The sequence below is a fragment of the Vulpes lagopus genome, chromosome 17, assembly GCF_018345385.1.
Source record: "Vulpes lagopus strain Blue_001 chromosome 17, ASM1834538v1, whole genome shotgun sequence".
In the NCBI taxonomy this organism is placed as follows: Eukaryota; Metazoa; Chordata; class Mammalia; order Carnivora; family Canidae; genus Vulpes; species Vulpes lagopus.
In genome coordinates this window covers 9,826,106-9,850,430 of record NC_054840.1, presented here as the reverse complement: position 1 = coordinate 9,850,430, position 24,325 = coordinate 9,826,106, and the positions used below count along the sequence as shown (strand labels likewise).

The 24,325-nt window shown below is 40.4% G+C and overlaps 1 protein-coding gene across 2 annotated transcripts in view; it reads right to left on the bottom strand.

Moving 5' to 3' along the window:
• ZBBX (zinc finger B-box domain containing) overlaps nt 1–2,542 on the bottom strand; it is a 107,237-nt gene extending 104,695 nt beyond the window's left edge. For both annotated transcript variants that reach the window (XM_041731940.1, XM_041731941.1), the window contains exon 1: nt 2,475–2,542. In XM_041731940.1, the coding sequence (XP_041587874.1) occupies nt 2,475–2,542 (68 nt within the window). The remainder of the gene's footprint in view (nt 1–2,474) is intronic.
• Nucleotides 2,543–24,325: the final 21,783 nt, after the last annotated feature.

The following is a 24,325-nucleotide window of genomic DNA, read 5'->3' as shown; positions in this document are numbered from 1 at the left end:
CTTGGAGACTGACTTGAAGTATGTGACTCACCATAGAAAGGACAAAGAAGGAATCTAAGACAATCCTAGGTTTCTTATTTGGGCAACCAGAAGGATAATGATGCCTAGGTCACTTTGGGATGGGATGGAGACACAGTTCAGGACTGTATGCTGAGGATACATGAGCTGGTCTCCCTGTCCAGAGTCTCGATGGCCAACAATTTTCCATGGCTTCCAGAGGAAGAGTTCAAGAGCACAATTGTGATTGTGTTACTCCCTTGCTTAGAAAACTTTTAATGTTTCTAAAGACTCCACTGGTAGAGGAAAGGGATGAGACTGGAAAAAAAAAAAAAAAAGACTGCTTACTGACCAAGTGGTCAAGTTGATGGGATGCTATGGGTCTGAAACAAGACAAGGGCTCCTTCTAGAGACAGCCTCAGACACAGAGCTGGGGGGGGGGGGGGCGGTGGCAGGCAGGTCCACTGGGGAAAACTAAGGTTGATTCTGCAGCGATCATGTCAACCCAACAAATCCAAGGGCCAGAAACAACCTGCTGAAATGAGTTGGGGGCTGGGAAAGAGGAATACAAACACTGGAGAACACCAGTGTATAAGATTAAGATCATCATTAAGACAGTATCAAATGCAAATAGGCTTCAAATAAGAAAAGGGGGACAAAGGGAACTCCAGAGCAATTACTGTGGAGTAGGTGTTCCTGTCCTAGCTTTTGTAGGATATTGATCATGACTGGATCAGGGAAACCTAATCACCTCCAAAATAAATTCAAAACTCCTTAGTGCACTATACAAGTTAATTTACTATCTATACAGTCCTGCCCTTCTAACTTTGTTCTATAAATCTCTGTTCCATAAATCACTGCATGTGTCTGACACTTCCCAAACTATGTGGTCTCTCTGCCTTTGCACAAGTTTCCCCCAGTAACTACCCAACTAACTGCATCATTCAAGCAAAGCTTGGAGACCTCCCCACCTGTGCCCCAGTAGCTTGGGCCATATTCTCATTGCCCCTTGGGCTTTCTCATCACACCACAGTTGCTACTATCTCATAAATGTGATCTTATCTATTCATATCATCTACAAGCTACCTGAGAGCAAAGATTGTGTCTTCTTCCTCTCATATCCACCATTCCCTAGCACATTGTGTAGAACATGCTCACTTAATAAATGTCTGTTGGCTAAATGGTCTTTATGTATCTAAACACAGACTAGAAACACAGGACCCAAATCAAATTATGTATGTCCCCTTTTCTTCTTTACACACACACACACACAAAAATTGGTAATAGTAGCAATTGGATAGCTCCCCTCCCACCTAAAAAGGGTAAAATTAATACAGCTGATCTTGAACAAAAGAGGTTTGAACTGCATGTGTCCACTAATACACAAAAATTTTTTGATACAGTACAGTATTGTTTTCTTTTCCTTTCGATTTTCTTAGTAATATTTTCTTTTCTCTCGCTGAGTTTATTGAAAGAATGCAGTATATAATACAATGCAACATACAAAGTATGTGTTAATTGACTACGTTCTCCAGGGCTTCTGGTCAAGAGTAGGCTATTAGTAGTTAAGTTTTGGGGATGTTAAAAGTTATACAGGGATTTTTGACTGTTCCAGAGCATCACTACCCCTAGCCTTTGTGTAGTTCAAGGGTCAGTTGTGCTGGGAATGCCATATATTTGTGTAACATTTTCCAGTTTACACATGCTCTTACTCACAGTATCTCAAAAGTGAGGGAAGAATTAGGAAGGCTCTGAACACACTGAATAACCACAGGACTATTGATCTGATTCAGGGAACTCAAAACTAAAATTGAAAATCTACAGTCTGTCCCTAACCCAGACTGGCTGGCCCTTATTGATACTTGAGAGGCAGGCCTTGGGAATTTCCAGTGACTCTAGATGACCTCAAAAAGAAACAGTATATTGACTCTGCCAGTAATCCTGCTATGTCACGAAATTCCCAGAAATGGCTTGGCGAGCTGAATGTATCCACAAGACAATCCAAGACGTAAGGTACCCTTCCCAAGAAAGGTGATTTCAACACACTGTCCCTTAGTAGATGAAGTGCTGGAATGACACCTTCTATTCTCTATTGAAAGATCTTTCAGTCCAATAATCTCCCTAAATTTCAGTGCCTTTCATTTTCTTCAGGGTGATTCCTTTTTAAGCCTGAAAAAGTATCACAAACTATCTGAAACCTTCTGTTAGACTGCTTCAGTAGTCAATAAACCCAAACCTCACTTATAACTTTTCACCTCAATTTTGTGGCATAAATAATTTTAGTCCTCATTTTAAAAATTATGATAGATTATATCAAACCTACTATCTCATAGATAAAAATACACTAATGTAAAGAAAGTGGAAATAAGAGCTCACAAATTTAAGTTCAAGTCTAAATTGTCTCATATAAAAAGAATACAACATACAGAAATGTTAGCAATTATTTCTATTTTAGTAATAAATATATATGCACTTACTTGTATCTTAGCTTTACAGAATTTCCAGGTTTTCCCCATGGAAGAACTATAAAATCTTTGGTGTCCATGATCACGGTCTTTTTTTTTTTTTTTTTCCAGTCTTAATATTATCAAAAAATTACTGTGATTTGCAAAAACTTCTGAAAAAGTAACAAAGAATTATGCCAGAGTAAAGTAGTTAAATTACAAATTCAAAACTATGTGTAGTTGCAAGTTTTACAAACAGAAATCATTATGAGAAAAAAGCTTAATTAAAGGTTAAACAGTAAATATATATGTATATATGCTAAATTTAAGTTTTATATAGATCTATATACTAATAAAGTTATAAATATAACAAATGTGATGGAACCAAAAATTTACTAATAATGATATAGCAAAAAACTATGGAAATAGTCAGCTGAAAGTGAAGAATGCACTCATTAAGACAGAGCACATTCTCTGGCTCTTTCTGTGGTAAAGAGTATAAAAATATGCATCAGGTTTTGTTCCTATCCAAAAATAATATCCATGGCTAAATATAGGGAAAAGAAAAGAAACTTAGAGATACAATCCAAACTCAAAACCTTTCTTTGTACATATATGGCAATGTAAAATGAAAATTAAGGTATGTAATAATTACCCAAAGGCACTCTAATATCCTCATTCATCAAAGAAAATTTTAATGATGCTCTTTGCCTAAGATCAGAAATTAGCATATTTAGAAAGAATTTTTTAACAAGAAATGAAACAAAAAAAGATTTTCTGCCTAACTCCAAGTTAACCAGAAAATTAAATTATTCAGAACACCCTATTTCCTGAATATCCCAATTATTCATGGTTCTATCATAATTTACTCTGTAATGCTGAATTACCAAATCACGTGCACAACTATTAGATTTTTATACCAATAAAAATTTCCTAATTCTGAAAGCTCTTAAAGAAATATAAAAGGTATTACCATGTAGTCCATAGTTTCAAATGGTCAAACTATTTGATATTGTTGGTTTATATATGTGTTGCTACGTACTCACAACCCCCAGAAATATTTACTAAGTCTCTGCTATATGCAAAGCACCATGCTGAGAGGCATGAAGGAATCAAGATCCAGGGAAATTTGTTTTCTATGCTCAAAAATGGCATAGAGTCAAAAAGGGCATATAAAACCTATATATAAAAGCCATAAAATAGGGTAGAAATTATAAAGGCCATAAAATTTATAGATGTAATAATATAAGAAGTGAGAGAAAGAACTTGAGCTGGCTAGCATTTAATGTGGGGATCTGAGGAGAAAGGAGGCTGTATAAGAAGATATGGGGGCACCTGGAGAGCACAGTTGGTTAAGCATCCAACTCTTGATTTCAGCTCAGGTCATGATCTCAGGGTTGTGAGATCAAGCCTCACTACAGCCTCAGAGCTGGGCATGAAACCTGTTTAAGATTCTCTCTTTCTCCCTCTGCCCCTTCCCACTCCACACACACATACACACACACACATACACACAAGAAGATATGATAAACAGTCGACACTATGAGAAAAACAGCTTTCAAATGGGGACTAATGACTGGTTCTATTTGGTTGATGTGCAGGTTGCGTGGAGGGGAAAAGTAGGCATATATTTGGAAATGTAGGCTAAGGCCCCATAACGAGTGGCTTTAAATGCAAAGTTCAGGCATTTGGAATTTACTCTGTAGCTAATGAGAGTCACTGAAAGTTTAAGATGGAAGAACAGAAAATAAATCTAGAAGCTTTGCTCAAAAACTTCAGGAGAGAAGGCATCAAAACAGGAGTAACCAAATGGAAGGCTTTTGTAACATCAAAGTCTATATAGTCAAATGAGGAATTCTTCAGTTTTGTTCCTCTGGGACACTATCTCATAATTCCAATGATGCAACCACTGTTCAAAACACTTTTAAAATGCCTCTTTTGAAATCGTCTGCAAAGTCCACCATACATACCCAACAAACACACAGATCTACTTTGTTGTGCCTCATTTAAAACTAAAAAGGATATTGTTCAGCAAGAGCGACTACTTTGTTCATTCAAATCCCGTTTCAAGTTATCCTCCCCCCCCCCCCAAAAAAAAAAAAAAACTAATTTAGTCTGAAAGAGTAGAGTTTGACTACCTTGGAGAAAATTCTGAAGGCACTTATTCTCTGAAGATAATCCCAAAAATGGAATTATACAAAATAATTCTATATTGCAAGCAGTGTAGTGGGTGCATCATAGGACTAAGTATATTTGTGCCTTCGATAAACAAATATTTAGCCACTCCTTTGTGACCTCTTTAAGGGTACTTTAGTCACAAAGGTAAATAGGACATGGTGTCTTCCCTCAAAGAACTCAAAATGAAAGGGAAAGCCATACAGTGAGACAATACTGTGGACCATTCCAACAGAAGGAAATACTTAGGAGGGACATAGAACTTAGACTCACTTGTCAAGCACCAAGTCTTAGCTTTCAAAGCTAAAATCAGTGTCAAAGAAAACTAAAGATACCACTGGGAAACTAAGATTCGGTTTGCTCTGGGGAGGGGAGGGTGCATCTTCTCTACCCCTCCTTTGTAGGCAAAACCTTTGTCTCACTTAAAATGAAAGAAAAGAAGAAAAGAAAAGAAAGAAGAAAAGAAAAGAAAAGAAAAGAAAGAAAAGAAAAAAAAGAAAAGAAAAGAAAAGAAAAGAAAGAAAGAAAGAAAGAAAGAAAGAAAGAAAGAAAGACAGACAGACTCTGGGAATAATCCTACTCAAAAAGAGTCTGTATCTCTTTTTGATTATAATCTGGAAATCCAATTGCTGGACCCTTGTCTACTGTGGCTAAGTTTTTCATGAAAAGTTCCACACTGTTATCATTACCAAAAAAATTAAGCCAAAAGTTATGTGATCTTTAATTTTTAACTGTGTGGGGGATCGTGATGTCTATGCCCCCCCACATTGTTCAAGGGTCCGCTTGTGCATAAAACTGAATACACGACAACTGAAATGAATTCTTATTAAAAAAAAGAAGTCTGTAAATTTCATTAGGATGAGATGATCCAGATTTATAGCTCTGCTGATAATGTGATTTAACCAATCAATGGTCTTATTCGGGGGTATTTCACCTCACTGAATGCAATTAGTAAGGCTTCTTCTCAGCTAAATGTTTTATCAAGTCACACACATAAGCCAATTTTCCTGTATGAAGAGAAAAGGAAGATTATAATTGTGAGTCATGCTGTTCTGTCTGTTTCCTCTCGTAAAACCAACAGAGAGTCGGTCACCTTTCTCGGCACAGCAAGGACATAACAATGTCAGCTGGAAGATCAGCAAAGCCCCAAACTTTAGTCACTTAACGGAATCAGGGAACTACAGATAAACTCCCTATTATGCAAACTTCGTCATTCCACCTGTCTTTGGTGACACAATTTTTTTTTCTGATTATTAAACACCAGAAGTTTAATAGCTATTTGGAAAATTGTCTGGTTACCTAATTTATTAGGCCGCATCATTTTTCCATCCCCAACCTATTCTTCCCCATACTATACGCGTGATATGACCCAAAGGTGTCCATGATGGTTGGATTCTCCTTCCACATGAGATCTCATTCTGGGAATGCAACCCAAGCATCAAGGCTGGCTACCACAGAATGGAAACCAGGAAATCATGATGATTTAGAACCCTGGAAACTCAGAGCATTCATAAAGAGTTGCCCTAGTCTCCTAGAATTTGCCATGATGCCACCGGCAGAATGGGAGGTTTGGGAAACCACTGTTTTTGAGATGGGACAATCTGTATAGCCAAAAACTTTTTTTTAAAGATTTTATTTATTTATTCATGAAAGACAGAGAGGGGCAGAGACACAGGCAGAGGGAGAAGCAGGCTCCTTGCAGGTCCTTCCCAGGACCCCGGGATCACGACCTGAGCCAAAGGCAGACGCTCAACCACTGAGCCACCCAGGCGTCCCTATAACTAAAAACTTATCTAAGATGAGTTGATTATTCTAATGACCCAGATCATCTTAGACCTGAAAACTTAAACACCAGTAAATAAGAATTTTTCTTTACTTTAACACATATTTTGAGGCCCAAAAGCAAAGATTAAAATCTTTTTAAATATGTAAGGAAAAATCCATGATCCCTAGCACGATCTGATGCCTGAGTGGCCTACTGACTAAATATATGCCATTTTCTCCTGGCATAGGCCATGAAAGTAAATCAGGTATTGACTTCTCAGCTGCACTTCACCTTTCAGCCAACCTATATGTCTGATTAATATTGCCTCAGGGTACTAAATAGTACCCATGTCATCCAGATTTTACCTTTTATATGCAGGTTCCCTTGAGAAAAATTAGGAAAGTTTGCTTGTGGATATCAAGGGGCAAGGAATCTTTTTAAAATATTTGCCAACTAAAAATGATAAGCAATATTAATGGATACCAGGTTAAACTTCAGAGGACCTTTGTGTCAAAGTGGTCTCTGAGCCTCAGTTTATCGCTGTATTAAATGAGAATTCCACCCCACCTCACCCCACCCCACCCCCACCCCGCTGCTCTCCCATCCCCACCTAATTTGCAGGATATCAAACAAAAGGACTCTAATTTGTGGCCTGTAAATCAGCGGGCTCCTTATGGGCCTCCAGAGAGCTCAGGGTTCAGGGAAGGGGCAGCCTTAGAAACTACCCTGAGAGTGGAATGAGGGAGCCATCAAGGCTTTTCTTAAACCACAGATTCTGATTTCATCTGTTTTACATAATGATCATACCTCTGAGTCAGATTGACTATAAATAAACTCCTCTATAGCTTAAAAAAATGTTTAAAGGCACAACAGTAAATCAATATACGATTATTAATTCTGTATCAACTGAAAACTTCATATGATCGCCAATAGCAATAAAAGCATTAAATTTATCAATCACACCTTTCAGAAATCCAACCCTTTCATGGTTGAACCCTTTCACGACCTATGCCACTCATTCTCATAAAGTCCACTATTACCCTAAGTGGTCACTTAGGAATATCTTGGGAATGGGAAAAATTAAGGCATCCATCCAAGATTGGTGACAAAGCCAGAAATTACAATTTTATTCCCAGTCCCATTAGTTCCTCTTAGGACTTGAAATCTAAACATTGTTCTACAAAGTTAAAATGATTAATTCGTATCATTCATATTCTTCCCCCTTTCATACTCTCAACCCGTCATAAAAAAGGAAATTTAGAGACAGAATTGTATAGCATCAGATTATCTTCTAAATTTTACAACAATATATTTAAACATCGGTGAAAACCTTTTGGGTGTCAAAGTGCTCCCATGTAATGTAATACAAGGTCACAAAGGCAAGGTGTGACCCCGGGACCTCGGGATCGAGTCCCGCCTCGGGATCCCCGCAGGGAGCCTGCTTCTCCCTCTGCCTGGGTCTCTGCCTCTCTCTCTCTCCCTGTGTCTCTCATGAATAAATAAAACCTTAAAAAAAAAAATCTTAAAAAAAAAGAAAGAAAAAGTCAAGTTTTAGAGCGGGTACGATGGAATCCCCTGGTGTCCAGGGTTCACAGTTCCCGACTCCACTGGCACCAGGGGCTCAGAAGTTCTCTGTTTATAGGAAAAAAAGGAGCTTCCACTCCTGAGGCAGGGGGGCTGGCAGTCGGTGGGGCTGGACACCCACCCGGGCAGCGCCCCAGCCCCCCCGAATCCCAGGGCCCCCCCACCCGTCCCTCGGATCCCGGCCCGCCAGCTCGGAAGCCCACCCCCCGCAGCCCCACCTGCAGCCCCGCCCCCCCCGCGACTCACCTGGAGCCCCCGCCGCCCGCCGTCCCACCTGCAGCCCCCGCCGACCCACCTGCAGCCCCCGCCGCCCGCCGTCCCACCTGCAGCCCCTGCCCCCCGCCGACCCACCTGCAGCCCCCGCCGCCCGCCGTCCCACCTGAGCCCCCGCCCGACCCACCTGGAGCCCCCCGCCGCCCGCCCGTCCCACCTGGAGCCCCCGGCCCGACCCACCTGCAGCCCCCGCCGACCCACCTGCAGCCCCCGCCGACCCACCTGGAAGCCCCCGCCCGACTCACCTGGAGCCCCCGCCCTCCCGCCGACCCACCTGCAGCCCCGCCGCCCGCCGTCCCACCTGCAGCCCCCGCCCCCGCCGACCCCACCTGGAGCCCCCGCCGACCCACCTGCAGCCCCCCGCCCGACTCACCTGGCAGACCCCCTCCCCCCGCCGACTCACCTGGAGCCCCCGCCCCCCGCCCACCTGAGCCCCTCCGCCCGCCGTCCCCACCTGCAGCCCCCGCCCCCCGCCGACCCACCTGCAGCCCCCGCCCCCCCGCCCGACCCACCTGGAGCCCCCCCGCCGACCCACCTGGAGCCCCCGCCGACTCACCTGGAGACCCCTCCCCCCGCCGTCCCACTGGAGCCCCCGCCGCCCGCCGACCCACCTGCAGCCCCGCCGACCTCACCTGACGCCCCCGCCCCCGCCGTCCCACCTGGAGCCCCCGCCCCCCCCGCCCACCTGGAGCCCCCGCCCCGCCCCGCCCGACCCACCTGCAGCCCCCGCCGACCCACCTGAGCCCCCGCCGCCCCGCCGTCCCACCTGGAGCCCCCACCCCCCCGCCGACCCACCTGGAGACCCCCCCCCCCCGACCCACCTGGAGCCCCCCCGCCCGCCGACCCACCTGGAGCCCCGCCCCGCCGACCCACCTGGAGCCCCCGCCCCCCGCCGTCCCACCTGGAGCCCCCCCCCCCACACTGGAGCCCCCGCCCCCGCCGTCCACCTGGAGCCCCCACCCCCCGCCGACCCACCTGGAGCCCCGCCGCCCGCCGACCCACCTGGAGCCCCCGCCGACCCTCCCCCCGCCGTCCCACCTGGAGCCCCGCCCCCCGCCGACCCACCTGGAGCCCCGCCCCCCGCCGACCCACCTGGAGCCCCCCCCCCGCGCCGACTCACCTGGAGCCCCCGCCGCCCGCCGTCCCACCTGGAGCCCCCGCCCCCCGCCGACCCACCTGGAGACCCCGCCCCCCCGCCGACTCACCTGGAGCCCCCGCCCCCCGCTGTCCCACCTGGAGCCCCCGCCGCCCGCCGTCCCACCTGGAGCCCCCGCCGCCCGCCGACCCACCTGGAGCCCCCGCCCCACGCCGTCCCACCTGGAGCCCCTGGCCCCCCCCCCGACCCACCTGGAGCCCCCGCCGCCCTCCTCAGGGCCGCCGGCCCCAGCTTCCCCGAACTTCCGCCTCGGTCTCCCTGGTTACCGCGTCAGCCCCGTACCCATGGCAACCAGGACGCTTGGCCGGGCCGCTGTTGACCAGCAGAGGGCACAAGGGAGCCCCGCCGGAGGGCGAAGAGGGGCGGGGCCGGAGGGGCAGGAGGGACCGGGGAGCTCCGCAGGTGGGCAGGTCCGCCGCGGGAGGCGCTCCACCGCGTTGCAAGCGCTAGTCCAAGTTTTATCTGTAATATTTAATTCATCCTCACAACGGCTCAATTTATATCCAAGAAAATTAAGGCACAGAAAGTTGAAATTGGGACCCCAATTTACAAAGCTAGCGGATGGCAAACCCAAGAAGAATTAACCCAATAGCTAAGGACTCCCCCGTGAGTGCTCCGTCCAGTCGCTCATCAAAGGTCACAAGAGCCAAAGTCAACCCTGGAACCCAGGTCTCAGGAACCGTCGCTTCTTTATACCGAATATATGACCCACGGGTGTATGGGTCGCATAGCAGACAGAGAAGCAATCAGCCCACGCTTCTCGAACTTTTCTGCCCCAGTCACCTGCGGTCACTTATTTTTCCCTTCCTAAACATCTGTAGTTTGGGGTGGGTGGTGGGTTGTTTTGTTTTTGTTTTGTTTTGTTTTTTCAGTTTATTTTATTTTTTTTAATTTTTTCAGTTAATTGAAAAAATTCTTCTAGATTTATTTAAACATAGTTTTTTACGAAAATCTCTGTTGTAATCCATAGAAAAGAAAGTATTGGTAGCGTACCCTGGTTTGGGAGGCTTTAGATGCTATTTTAAGTCTGACTTTTCCCTTTCTATTTTGTTTTTTTATTTATATTCAATTTGCCAACATGTAATATAACACCCAGTGCACCCAGTGCTTATCCCATCAAGTGCCCTTTCTTATTTATTTATTTATTTATTTATTTATTTATTTATTTATTTATTTTGATCTCTGTTTTTATATGCTTCAAGTAGAATGTGTGGTTGGTTCTTCAGTCACTTGGTCTAAAAATGTCTATGCTGGGATCCCTGGGTGGTACAGCGGTTTGGCGCCTGCCTTTGGCCCAGGGCGCAATCCTGGAAACCCGGGATTGAATTCCACATCGGGCTCCCGGTGCATGGAGCCTGCTTCTCCCTCTGCCTATGTCTCTGCCTCTCTCTTTCTCTCTCTGTGACTATCATAAATAAAAAAAAAAAAAAACTTTAAAAAAATTAATAAATAAAAATAAAAATGTCTATGCTGGGCAGCCTGGGTGGCTCAGCAGTTTAGTGCTGCCTTCAGCCCAGGGCCTGATCCTGGAGACCCAGGATCGAGTCCCATGTCGGGCTCCCTGCGTGGAACCTGTTTCTCCCTCTACCTGTGTCTCTGCCTCTCTCTCTCTGTGTCTCTCATGAATGAATAAATAAAATCTTTAAAAAATAAAAATAAAAAAAATAAAAATGTCTATGCTTATCCACATTGTTATCTATCTTGTTACTAGACTAATAATCTCGACTCTTATGGTTAAGATACTAACCTTTGCACCATTGCTTTCCACATTAATGTACTCTGTCAATACTCATTTAAGAACGCATTTAGTGTTTTCTCCTGGCAGCATTAATTGTACAAAACTTAACTAGCATAGATAAGAAAAGACAATGACAGTCTTATGGTTATGATTCTGGGCTTTGAAATGAAGGCAGACCTGAGTCGGAGTCCTGGTCCTGCCACAAATTATCTATTGTATGACCTTCAGTGAGATATAAAACCCAGTTTAATTGGTTAAATGAGATAATAATAATAATCCATACATGGTCTAGCATGGAAGGGTAAATGAAACAATGTATATTAAGTCTTTAGCACTAAGCCAGGCCCATAGTTGGTGCTTAATAAATGGTTAAAAAGAAAAAAACAAACAGTGGTGCTTCTGTACAGTGATCGATATCTAACTGCTCATGATATAAATTCACCAAATCCCTCCCTCAAATCCTTCCTTTAAATCTAGTATAATGACAAGTGTCAAATGGATATTCAATACTACTAGAATTTTCTTATGCAGGACTTTTTTCCAGACATGCTCTTCAAATTACCGGGAAAGAATTTTTAGTGTATATCCATTAATTCATTTATTCAACAAATATTTGTTGAAAGTCCCCTCTTCTATATCTTGAAAATACTGCAGTGAAGAAAACTTAGCCCTTCTGTTAGCAAACATATTTTAATAGAGGCATAAAGACAACAAACAAACATATAAATATATGTTGGGTGCTTTGAAAACAATGCAGTGGAATAAAAATAAAAATTAAAATTAAGAGTTTAAATTTAGGTTAGATGGCCAAGAAAGTCCCAGAATGCAGGGAGAGAAAAAGACATGGGGCAGTCAGGGCCAGGAACATTCCAGACGGAAGAGCAAACAAACTTCAGTTCAGGCCCAATCAATAGCAGCATTTTGCATAAATCCTATGGATTACTTCTGTACAACACTTTTTTACTTTAAAAAGGCATTCTTGAAACGCATTTAATAGTGCAAAGTAAAATCAAACTCATAAAAGTAATGTTCAAAATATTCTGGCACTTTTCAAAAGCGTTAAAAGGATATTACCTTGCTTATATTTAGAGAAACAGCTCATGCACGGTTCTGCAAAACAAAGCAGAGCCAAAAAAATGAGCCCATGCCAAGTTACATGGTAAAATGAAAAATATGAAGAGCTTGTCTTTCAGAACCATGATTAGTGACAAAATGAAATGAAACATGTAAAAACAATGACACCTCTAGAGATAGGATTTCCTCTCTGCTGAAGCAGTGCATTTAAGTGACACCAGCAATTCTGCAAATAGTTTACCACATCTGTATCGGGAGCACAGTATTCCTGGGGGTTTTTGCAGATTCGTGTTTCATCGTGCCAGTATGAAGACAACATTTGAACGCACGTTTTCTGAACTAGGGGTATTCAATGTGGAGATACACTTTACCCACACTGAAGAAACTGAGAGCACAGACTTACTGAATTCAAAGGATAGCTACAAGGTCATGCTTAAAAAGACATTTTCTCTCTCTCTCTCTCTCTCTCTCTCTCTCTCTCTCACACACACACACACACACACACACACACACATTTGCGTTGCACAAGCTCCTCTCATTAAGTAACCTTCTTTTGTACTTGGTGCCCTGCTGCCTGGATGAAAATTGTGGCAGGCCTTGGGACTTTCTGGTCACTTATAGGTGATAAAAGCTCTTAAATGAATAATAAAAATGTCCAGTTCCATATAATTGTCAGACTCTGCGTGTGATTCAGTATTGTTTCCCCTTCTCAATGGTTGGGCCTCCTAAATGGAGAGAGGCCTGAAGTCAAGAACCTCTTAAAGGAGGCTTGTGTTTTCATTCCTCATCATCCATTCGCGCATCAGTCTTATCAATTGCCTACATTGAAATCACAGGAAAGGATAAGGATTGAAGCAGAGAAGCCCTAACTTGACTGGTAGTGAGCCTGCCCGGTGTTTAGAGCAGGCCATTCTCCAGAGAGACCACCCCACCCCCATCCACTGAGGACATCAACCTACATGGCTCTAGATGCAGGGGATGCATTCTCCTAACACCTTTGCTTACTGGGCCCCTAGGTATCCAGTGATTATTCTTGCTCCTCTCTGTGGGGTCTCAGTGATCCTCCTGGATGACCATTAAGTGACCCATTTTCTCTCACATTTTCTTGTGTTCCCTACCTGACCCTACAGGAAAGCCTCCTGCATGCTTTGTACTGCCACTCTGTGGGTGTGCAAGACAGCCAACGTAATCACCTCTCTTCAGTCCCTACACCAGTGACCGGCCAGTTTAACAGCTGCACTTATGATTCCACACATGGAAAGTCAAAACCAGTCGGCCACAACCCCAGTTGTAGGGACCCCCCCTGGTATATGTCTTACCAGGCTTCAAATGACAGTCAGGGACTGTTAACAGACATTGCCCAAAACTTGGAAATAAGGTAGAGGAATCATTGCATGTCCTTTCAATGCCCAGTCTAGGAGCCCACTCAGAGGTTACCTTATTTTCTAAGAAAATGTACCTCTGTGTGATTATCATTTACTCTTCTCTGCATAGGGCTATGTAAAGTCACATGTTCATTGGTAGGGTTTTTTCATCTATGACTTTGTTATCATTTGCATCTAGATATGCAGTGAAGCTCTGTCTTTTAGATAAAATAATGCCAGAGGTTGGGCATTTACTGCCTTGTAATAATACATCAACCAGTTCGGTCTCTAACCTAAAAATCTTACACCAATATTTTTGGTCAATTTTTGATACAGAGTTAGCCTCTCAAGATTTTTTGAACCAGCTTTACCATCCTGGTGGTTCCTTTCATAATGAATTAAATAAACTGTGGAACGTGATGTTCTAACCTACTGAAGTTATATTTTAATAGCACCAGGCCTTCCTCTTTTGAAGGGAGATGCATGCCAGCAGCTCTCCAAAAGCACTCTCTCAACCTTCACTCTACTTCTTGGCTCCTCAAATCCTTTTCTAGGCAGAAGTTGGTGGTCAGTTCAGGACTGCAAAACAAGTTTTCTACTTTCTCCACTTTACAAGTCCTATAATGTAACCTTCCTCTGAAATGGAGCATCTACTTCCTTCATGCCTTGGCAGACACTGAATATAACATCCTATTACATATGGATGGGATTTTTCAAATTGTCAAGGATAGCTGAGCTTTAGAGGCAACATAAAATTACAAAAAGACTGCACAAAAACCTAAATTAGTATGATATAAATATATTTAAGTGCTTCTGAAGGGCTAAACTTAAGGAAAAAGAAGAAACTTGTGGTTAGGGGGTGACATTGTCCTCTTATAATTTTTCTCAGCCTTGTAATTTCTGGCTGTCACCAATGACACAGAATTCTTCAGCAAATAAATTTCCATAACACAAGGCAATTATTACTGATGTTTCACAAGTAGAGGAAAATCATCAGGGCATATGATAAATTTCTGCTTCCTGCAGTGTGTGGTTCTTTCCCAGTTGAAAAATAAATGTATAGGCTTGTTGGATGGGCACAGTTTCATTTCATCAGCACCTACTCAACATCTGTTCTATCCCAGGCACTGCCCTGACCTGGATACAGAGGAACAAAGGTTGCACCTCTGCCCTTGAGGAACCCCCTGTCTATCGAGGGATGTGCGAGTTTACAAATAACTGATATGTAATGTACCAAGTACCATATGCACAAATTACGAACACATGACAGGTTTGTGGCACGGCCAGAATTTCTGGATCATTGAAACACAGTATATGTGTCACAGAGCTGCAGATAAGAAGCAGTGCTCTGGTCAAATTTAAAAGCATCTCAGACATTACCCCATTGACAATGGAAATCCCCAAATTGGTCTTAAAACAGAAAAACGACCACCTCAATTATGCTTATAGCAGCATCTTTCAAAGGTAACTGGTGCCAATGTGAGGATGGAGCAAAAGGAGAAGACAAAGACAAAGGGACAGTTTTGAAATGCAGTTATATTAGGCGAAGACAGAAACGGTGAGTCTGGAATAAATCAATGCAGAGGTCACAGGTCAAGTGAGATAGATTCAAGGGGATTTCTTAAACTCCAACAGCACCTGTAGCCTGAAGACATGCACTTGTCAAGGGAGAAGGAACAGTTCGTAGAGTGCGGACCAAGGAGGTGCCGGATCAAGTAGTGCAGTTTTGAAGTTTTTACTTCTGAGATAGCAATAAGAAGTAATTTTTAAAAAATGCAAAATATAGGTCTAATTATTGGGAATGCGATGGGGGCTGGTCATATATGTTAGGGTGTCTCAGCATGTGGAAAATAACCAAAGATGAAGGAAGAGTTTACATACAATTCATGTAAACAGGTCTAGAGGAAGTGAAGCTAGAATTTGTGATGAGGCCCTTAGAAAGACCCTTGATTTGGACATAACATTATTTTCTTTCTTTTTTTTTACTATACCCTTTAATTTGATACGAGGTTAATATTTCTTGGTTCCATTCAGGAATTTGATAAACAATTCTGGTGGACACCAACAATCCGCTACTTATTCCCCTCCATTTACCTGGAAGCAATCTGTGAGCCTTGGCCGCATGTTTTCACAACCCAACCCACTCTTATAATGGTTTATGGGACAGGAGTCCAAACGACCAGTCAGATTCTCTCTTGAAGAATGTGGAATTGAGACTGAGAGAGAGACTCTTGGGGTCACAATATTTTGTCATTTGGACCACAGGAAGAAAAGAAAGAAAAGAGAAAAGAGAAAAAAAAAAAAGAGAGAGAGAGAGAAGGAAGGGGATTATCAAGAGGCTTTCCTTTTCCTGAAGACTAGCTACATCCTTGCCCTTTGGTTTTAAGACACACCCCTGTATCCTTAAGATAAATTCTCCTTTGTAACTTAAGCTAGCATGGCTCGGTTTCAGTTGTTCAGAACAAAGAAATGTGACAGAGACGACTGCCAGAAAAACTGTAATAAAACTTTCTTTAAAAAGCAAGTCCAAAGTATAGATTCCCAGAGAATTCTTTTAAACAACAGTAGAATATTAATCTATGTCTCTCATAATTTTAAATTAATATTCCTACATATGCAAAGATAGGGAAGTCATCTGGCATTCTTTTGAAACCATTCTCTCAAAAAATGCTAAAAAAATCTCTTGTTTATTTTTTAATCAGTTTAATTTCTTAGTTTATTTGCTTTAAGTTTAGCTGTGCCAGTTTTGCTAGCAGACAATTATTTATAATTGATGTAGCTTTAGGGAAAAGCTAATCTTAAAAAGAAAAAAGCTGGCATTTCGGAGAAAAAGTCATTCATTTCTGATCCTTGCCAAGTTTTAATAAGTGTATCCTACTGTCTTCTTGAGATTTATGCACTGTTAGCTGTACTTCATTTGGAAAATTTGCATTTTTCTCTTATGCACTCAAGCTGGGAGGCACAAAACAAGAGTTACAAGGTTTGTTTGACATGAGATGTCTAACGGTAATTTTCTTTCATCAACTTTATTCTCCTACAGTTCTGATCCCCAAGGGCAGATTTTTTCATCAGATTTTGTGGAACATTTTATAACAACCTTACCTTTGCAAAAGTTCCTTCCAAAACATTCCATAGGAGCTGTCACAACTCCCTCCACTATAAAAAAGACTAGATTTACTATTTTTATGGACCCGTTGAGTTAACATGATCTATGTACCCATCTTCACATTAACTCAGAAAACCCTGTGCGTCTAATGTAGTTAGCTTTTGTGAAGCTGTGGACAATCACCAAATACTTATAGAGGACCTGCTACACAACAGGTATTTTGATGGATAATGGCTACACACATAAACAAGACAGAACTACATTCTGTCTTTGCAGAAAGAAAATAGTCTAGATGGGAGATAGAGAAGAATTCAGAATAACAACTGCTAAAACTGTGTGAGAACATGATACTGTAGGAGGTCAAAGAACAGTAACCCAACAGTTGAGGCTCAAGAAAGGCTTCTTAGCACAAGATAAGTGATGTCCTATCTAGGTTTGGCCCAGATGGTTGAGTAGGAGCTCTAGACAGGTTTTGGGGAGGGTGGGTGAAATTAGGGAATGTTCTGGGCAGAGGAAAAAAAAAAAAGAATATGCAAACTTCCCCACAGTGAGTTAAAATATGGTAAGTTTAAAGGATCTAAAAATGTCCAGCATTACTGAAACATGAAAAGGGCTTTGGAGAAGTGGGGAAGGGAAGAGAAAAGAAGTGGGAGTCACGCTCTGGCAAAAAGGAGACTAATTAAGAAGTTACTGCTACAGTCTATGAGATACTAGTGGCCCAGGCCTTGATGTAGGAAGCAATATTAAAGAAAGTGTAAAGATCCAGTATTTATGGTGAAAAGCTCATCATTGGGCTTGGAATCGATTAGAGGAGAGGCTGAGAAACAAAGGATGATCCCCAGGATTAATGGAACTGAAGATAAAATTTTTGCATTTAGGTTCATGAGATAGTGGTCTGTAGTTGTCTTACGCTTTTGTCTAGTTTTGGTATCAGGGCAATGCTGGCCTCAGAGTGTGAATCTGCCTCTATCTCCTGAAAGAGATCATAAAGAACTGGTATAATTTCTTTCTTCAGTGTTTCGTGGAATTCACCAGTGAATCCATTTGGGCCAGGTACTTTCTGGTTTTGAAGGTTATTAATTATTGATACAATGTATTTAACATATACAAGCCTATTCAGAAATCCATTTCTTCTCGTGTATTTATTGTTTCACCACTTTCATTTTCAAGAGATTACTCGGTTTCCCCTAGGTTATCAAATTTGCATGCCTGGAGTCGTTCAGAGTATTCACTGATTATTCTTTTAATGCCCAATAGATCTTCAGTGATCCACTCCTCTTTCATTTCAGATATTAGTAATCTGTGTCCTCTCTCATTTTTCCTTAGGTAGCCTGAGTAGAGAATTATTGATTTTGTTGATCATTTTGAAGAACCAGCAATCGGTTTTATTGATTTTCTCTATTGATTTCCTGCTTTCAATTTCATTGATTCCTGCTCTAATTCTTATTATTTCTTTTCTTCTGCTTACTTTGGATTTAATTTGATCTTATTTTTATAGTTTCCTAAGATAGAAACTGAGAGACTTATTTTAGATCTTTGGGGCTTTTTTTCTAAGATATACATTCAACTAATCAATTTTCCCCCAAAGCCCTGCTGCATCCCACAACCATTGGTAAGTTGTGTCTTCTTCTTCATTTAGTTGAAAATATTTTTTTCACTTCTTTTGAGATTTCTATTTTGACCCATGTGCAATTTGGAAGATTGTTGTTTAATCTCCAAGTATTTGGGAATTTTTTTTTAGCTATCATACTTTATTGATTTTTAGTTCCACTGTGGTCTGAAAACAGACATTGTATGATTTCTATTCTTTCAAATTTGTTCAAGTGTGTTTTATGGCCTAGAATGTGGTCTATCTTGCTGAAAATTCCATGCGATTTTAGAAGAATGTGTATTCTGCTGCTGTTGTTGGATAAAGTAGTCGATAGATGTCCTTTATATCCAGTTGATTGATGGTGTTGATAAGTTCAGTTATGTCCTAATTGATTTTCTGCCTGCTGGATCTGTCCGTTTCTGATAGAGGGATTTGAAATCTCTAACTAATGGTGGATTCATGTATTTTGGCTTGCAGTTCTGTCAGTATTTGCCTCAAATAACTGGTCGTTGTTAGGCACATAAATGTTAAGAGTTGCATCTTCTTGGAGAACTGACCCCTTTATCATTATGTAATGCCCCTCTTCGTCCTGACTCCTTTCCTTGCTCTGAAGTCAGCTCTGTCTGAATTTAATACTCCTGCTTTCCTTTGAGCAATGTTAGCATGTTTTGTATTTCTCCCTCCATTTACTTTTAATCTGTATGTGTCTTTACATTTAGAGTGGGTTTCTTTTAGACAACATATAGTTGGGCTTCATTTTTCTTTTTTCTTTGTTTTAAGTTTTTATTTTAATTCCAGATAGTTAACATTCAATGTATCATTAGTTTCAGTTGTACAGTATAATGATTCAGTATTTCCATACTACACCTGGTGTTCATCAGAAGTGCTCTCTTTAATCTCCATCAACTATTTAACCGATCATCCCACACACCTTACTCTGGTAACCATCAGTTTGTTCTCTACAGTTGAAGTCTGTTTCTTGGTTTGCCTTTTTTCTTTTTCCCCCTTTATTCATTTGCTTTGTTTCTTAAATTCTGAATATGAGTGAAATCATATAATACTTGTCTTCCACGAACTTATTTTGCTTAGCAAAGTCTTAGCTCCATCCATGTCATTGCAAATGGCAAGATTTCATTCTTTTTTGTGGCTGAGTAATATCACATTATATATATATATATATATATATATATATATATATATATATATATATATATATATACACTACATCTTCCTTATCCATTCATCAGTTGACGTACACTTGGGCTGTTTCCATAATTTGGTTGTTGTAGATAATGCTGCTATAAACATCAGGGTGAGTGCATTCTTTTGAATTAGTATTTTTGTATTCTTTGGGTAAATACTGGTGGTACAATTGCTGGCTCTTAGGGTAGTTCTATTTTTAATTTTTTGAGGAACCTCCATACTGTTTTTCATGTCAATTTGCATTCCCACCAACAGAGTAAGAGAGGTCACAGATTTGTTCTGCTTCTTCCAGCCCACTGTCCATTGTCTTAAGCCATTTCCAAGATCGTTTATTGCATTCTTCATCTCTGATTATTTTTTCACTGTTTTATCTCTATGGTAAGAGTCTCACTGATGTCTTCTTTTCTCAAGCCCATTAAGTATCCTTATGATTCTTGCTTTAAATTCTCCACCAGTCATGTTACTTATACCTATTTCATGTAGATCTCTGGCAATGGCTTTATCTTGTTCTTTGATTTGGGATAAATTCCTCCATCTTGACATTTTGTCTAAGTTTCTGCCTTCTTCTGTGTATTAGGCTGGTTATGTTTCTGCCCATTCCTCAATGTGGCTTCTTCTCTCCCTTTAATTGTAGAATTTGTTCTATCAGTCTTTAAGTCTATTTCTTGGGTATTTAGGATGATTTGATAGTTCTCTATTGAGCTCATGGGATAAGGTAAGCTCAGGGTTCTCCTCCAAAGCTTCCATCTTCCTCTCTTGCCAGGTTTTGTTTTTTGAGCCACTCTGACATTCTGTCTTTTAATTGGTACATTTAGACCACTGACATTCAAAGTGATTATTAATGCAGTTGGATTAATATCTATAACATTTGGTACTAATTCAAACTTCTTTTGTTCTTGCTCTTATTTTTTAAGTCTTCCACTTTTTTTGCCTTTTGTAATTTTAATTGAGCATTTTGTATGATTCCATTTTCTCTCCTCTCTTAGCATATCTTTTATACCTTTCTAAAAATATTTTTTAGTAGTTGTCCTAGTGTTTGTGGTATGCAAGTACAACTCATCCCATTCTGCTTTCAAATGACACTATACCCCTTGTTGGGTAGTGTGAATACCTCATAATTACAATATTAATTCTTCTCTCACTTTCATGGTACCATTACTGTCATTCATTTCACTTATATACAAGTATATATGTGTGTGTGTGTATCCCATAAATAACTATACATATACAACGATGTGTATATATATATATATATACACTATAAATAAGTTTGCAAAAGTAAATGCTTGCTTTTAACTGTATAATTTTTGCTTTTATCATTTTGAACAAACTTTTCTGTTAAATCAATTAAGAACAAGAAAAATAAAAGTTTTTCTTTTACTGTTATTTATTCCTTCTCCAGTGTTCTTTTTTTTTGTGCGTGTAGATCTGTTTCTTGCCCATATCATTTTCCTCCTCTCTAAAGAACTGAATCTACCTTTGTTTCAAGGCAAGTCTACTAGAAACAGATTTCCCAGTTTTTGTTTGTATGAAAAATTCTTTATTTCTCCTTCCCTTTTCAAGAATAATTCTAGGTAAACTCTTTTTTTTTTTTTAAGCATGCAGTTCTTTCCACAGGCTTTTTAAAATTAGTTTCAAGTTTTTATTTAAATTCCAGTTAGTTAATACATAGTGAAATATTAGTAGACTCTTAAAGGTACAGAATTCTAAGTTGGTGGGATTTTTTTTTCTTAACACTTTAACTATTTACTCTCCTCTGACTTACATAGCTACCAAGGAGAAATCAATAGTATTCTTGTCTTTGCTTCTCTCTAGGTAAGGTGTTTCTCCCTCTACCTTTTTTTAAGTTTTCTCTTTATCTTTGATTTCCATGATTTGAGAATGATATACCTACATCAGTTGTTGGCCTATACTCTGCTTGGTATTCACTAAGCTTCCTAGATCTGTAGTTTGGTATCTGACATTAATTTGCGGGAAATTCTCAGTCATTGTTGTTCCAAATATTTCTTCTGTTCCTTTCTCTCTTTCTTCTCCTTCTATTATTTCCATTACATGTATCTTGCACCTCCTGAGCACTTGGATATTCTGTTGTAGTGTTTTTCAGTCTTTTACCCATTTGTTTTCCGATTTTAGAGGTTTCTATTGAGATATTCTCATGCTCAGAGATTTTTAGCCAAATGGAGTCGATTTATAAGCCTATCAAAGTCATCCTTCACTTTTGCTACAGGATTTTTGATTCCTAGCATTTCTTTTTGGTTCTTTCTTAGAATTTCTGCTGCTCTACTTACATTGGCCATCTATTCTTGCATGGTGTCTATTTTATCCATTAAAGCCTTCAGTATATTAATAATAGTTTCAAGTTATCAATCTGATCATTCCAAAACATGCCTGCCATATCTGAGTCTGGTTCTGATACTCGTTTTGTTCCTTAGAACTATGGATTTTGCCTTTTAGTATCTTGTAAATCTTTTTCTTTATCTATGGACATGATGTACTGGGTAAAGGGAGCTGCTGTAAGGCCTTTAGTAATGTGGTGGAAAGTATGGGAGGGGGGCAAACATTCAAGTCCTTAGTTAGATTTCTGTCCTTCACTAAGCCTGTGCCTCTGAACTTTGAACTTCCCACATGTTTCTCAGTTGTTTTGCCTCCCCTTCAAGTGGGACAGGATGACTAAAGCCAGCTGGGGTTGGGTATTTCCTTTCCCCCAGCTCAGTTAGACTCCAATAAAATTTCCCTTGCCCTACTAGAAGCACAAGTGGATTTTCCTCCAAAATTCACTGTGAGAAACTGGTAGAATTTCAGGAGGCAAAACTCACAAAAGTGAGGCATCCTTCCAATAACTGGGTCCCCCTGGAGTTTTTAACTCCAGTTAAACTGCATCTCCAACAATTCCTCAATTACAGTTCAAGTTTCCCAACCCTCACACTGGCTCCCAAGGAAGTTTCTGTTACAGTAAGTTGTGACTCTCCGTATTTGCCTATAGGCGTCTACAATTCAGAGGCAGCGGTTTGCCCTGTGAGCTTACTTGTCTTAAAGATCTAAGGAGCATTGTTGATTTATCACTTTCTTCAACGTTTCACTTGTTAGGACTGAATGGTGACTCCCAAACTTCTTACAGGCCAGATCAGAAACTGGAATCCTCCTTGTTTTTTCAATAATTGATATGCAAAAATCATACTTTAAATTTGCATTTATTATTCATAGTGAGTTTGAGTATTTTCCAACAGCCGTTTGTATTTCTATTTGTGAGAACTGTTTCTTTTCAACATGATTAATTGTTACCATTTGGTTTCTACTACAAATAAGACTATCTTTTCTTTTACACAACTTCATTGAGGTTGTACCTACAATAAACTACACATTTTTAGTTTACGGTCAATGAATTTTGACACATGTATACACCTGTGTAACTACCACTAAATTCAAGATATGGAAAATATATATCATTCCAAAAATGTTCCTGTTGGGCTCTTTGCAGTGAACATTCCCAGATAGCCACTAATCGCTTTTCTGCTACGATGGAATAATTTTTCCTGTTCTAGAATTTATTATAAATGTAAACACACTGTTTGTTGTCTTCTGTGTAAAGCTTCTTTACCCAGCATAATGTTTCTGAAATTTTTCTATGTTGATGTGTACATCAGCAGTCTATTCCCTTTTGTTGCTAAGAACTAGTCCACTGAATTATGATATACCACAATTTGTTTATACATTCATCTTCTAGGGGACATTTCATTGTGTCTAGTTTTCAGCTGTTATGAATAAAGCTGCTATAGACATTTGTGTACAAGTATGAGAGTTCCATTTGCCATCACTTCTTTTATAAGCATAACCTGTAAATTTCATGAATGGCTTCAGTCTTTATTCAAGAAAACAGAGCTTAGTTACGTGACCACATTTGACTAAAAGAGAAGCTGGAAAAATAGTCTGTAACTTAACATAGATGCCAAGTGCCTACCTAAAACTCAGAGTTTTTATTACTAGTGGAAGACAGACAGAATGGAAATATCAAGGATTGACTTCACGCGGAAGGGAGAAATCAAATCTGGCTTCAGGATTTTGGGTGGCTTTTGGTGCCATTACTCGACCTGACATGTTAAATTTGAGATGTTAGGTACCCAAGAGGTTGGATGAGTTTATTATTATGGTAAAGTTTTAGTTTATTTATCCTCCAAGGATCAAAGCTGGGAATACAATTTGAAAATCATTGCATATGGTGCAATTTAAAGCAATGGGATGGGATGATATCAGAAGGAAGTAAATGTAGGATATGGTTTCCTTCTGATGATGCAATGATTTCATAGGCTGTTTTCAGAAACCAAATTAAGTATAAAAGTAATTAGCAGAATGCTACCTAGCCTAAAACAAAACAACAAAACATAAAATCTTTTTACCCCTTTTCTCTAATAATATGGTAAACCATTTAGGGATTACATTTCCAAGCTTCTTCTAAAGCTGGGTATGGCTATATGACTAAATTCTTATCATTCAATGGAATGTTAGTGATAGTGTCCTCCAGTCTGGATGCCCATTTCTAGACTCTTACATTAAAAAAATTAATTTCCATCTTATTTAAGCCACTATTAAGCCACTATATATATATATATATATATATATATATATATATATATATTAGCAGCTTAAGGTTTAACTGCTTTAGGAAGCATATCCAATTATTTCTTACACTCAACTAAACAGATCTCCATTGCCACATATTTTATTCATTTTCATTGATTTTATCAAGATCTTGTTTATTTTTTGGCATTACTTATTTAGGTTTAGTTTACAAAAAAGTTTTAGGTTGCTGGTATTTCTAAACTGCTTCAAGAAATAATGATATTATCTTGCAGAATAT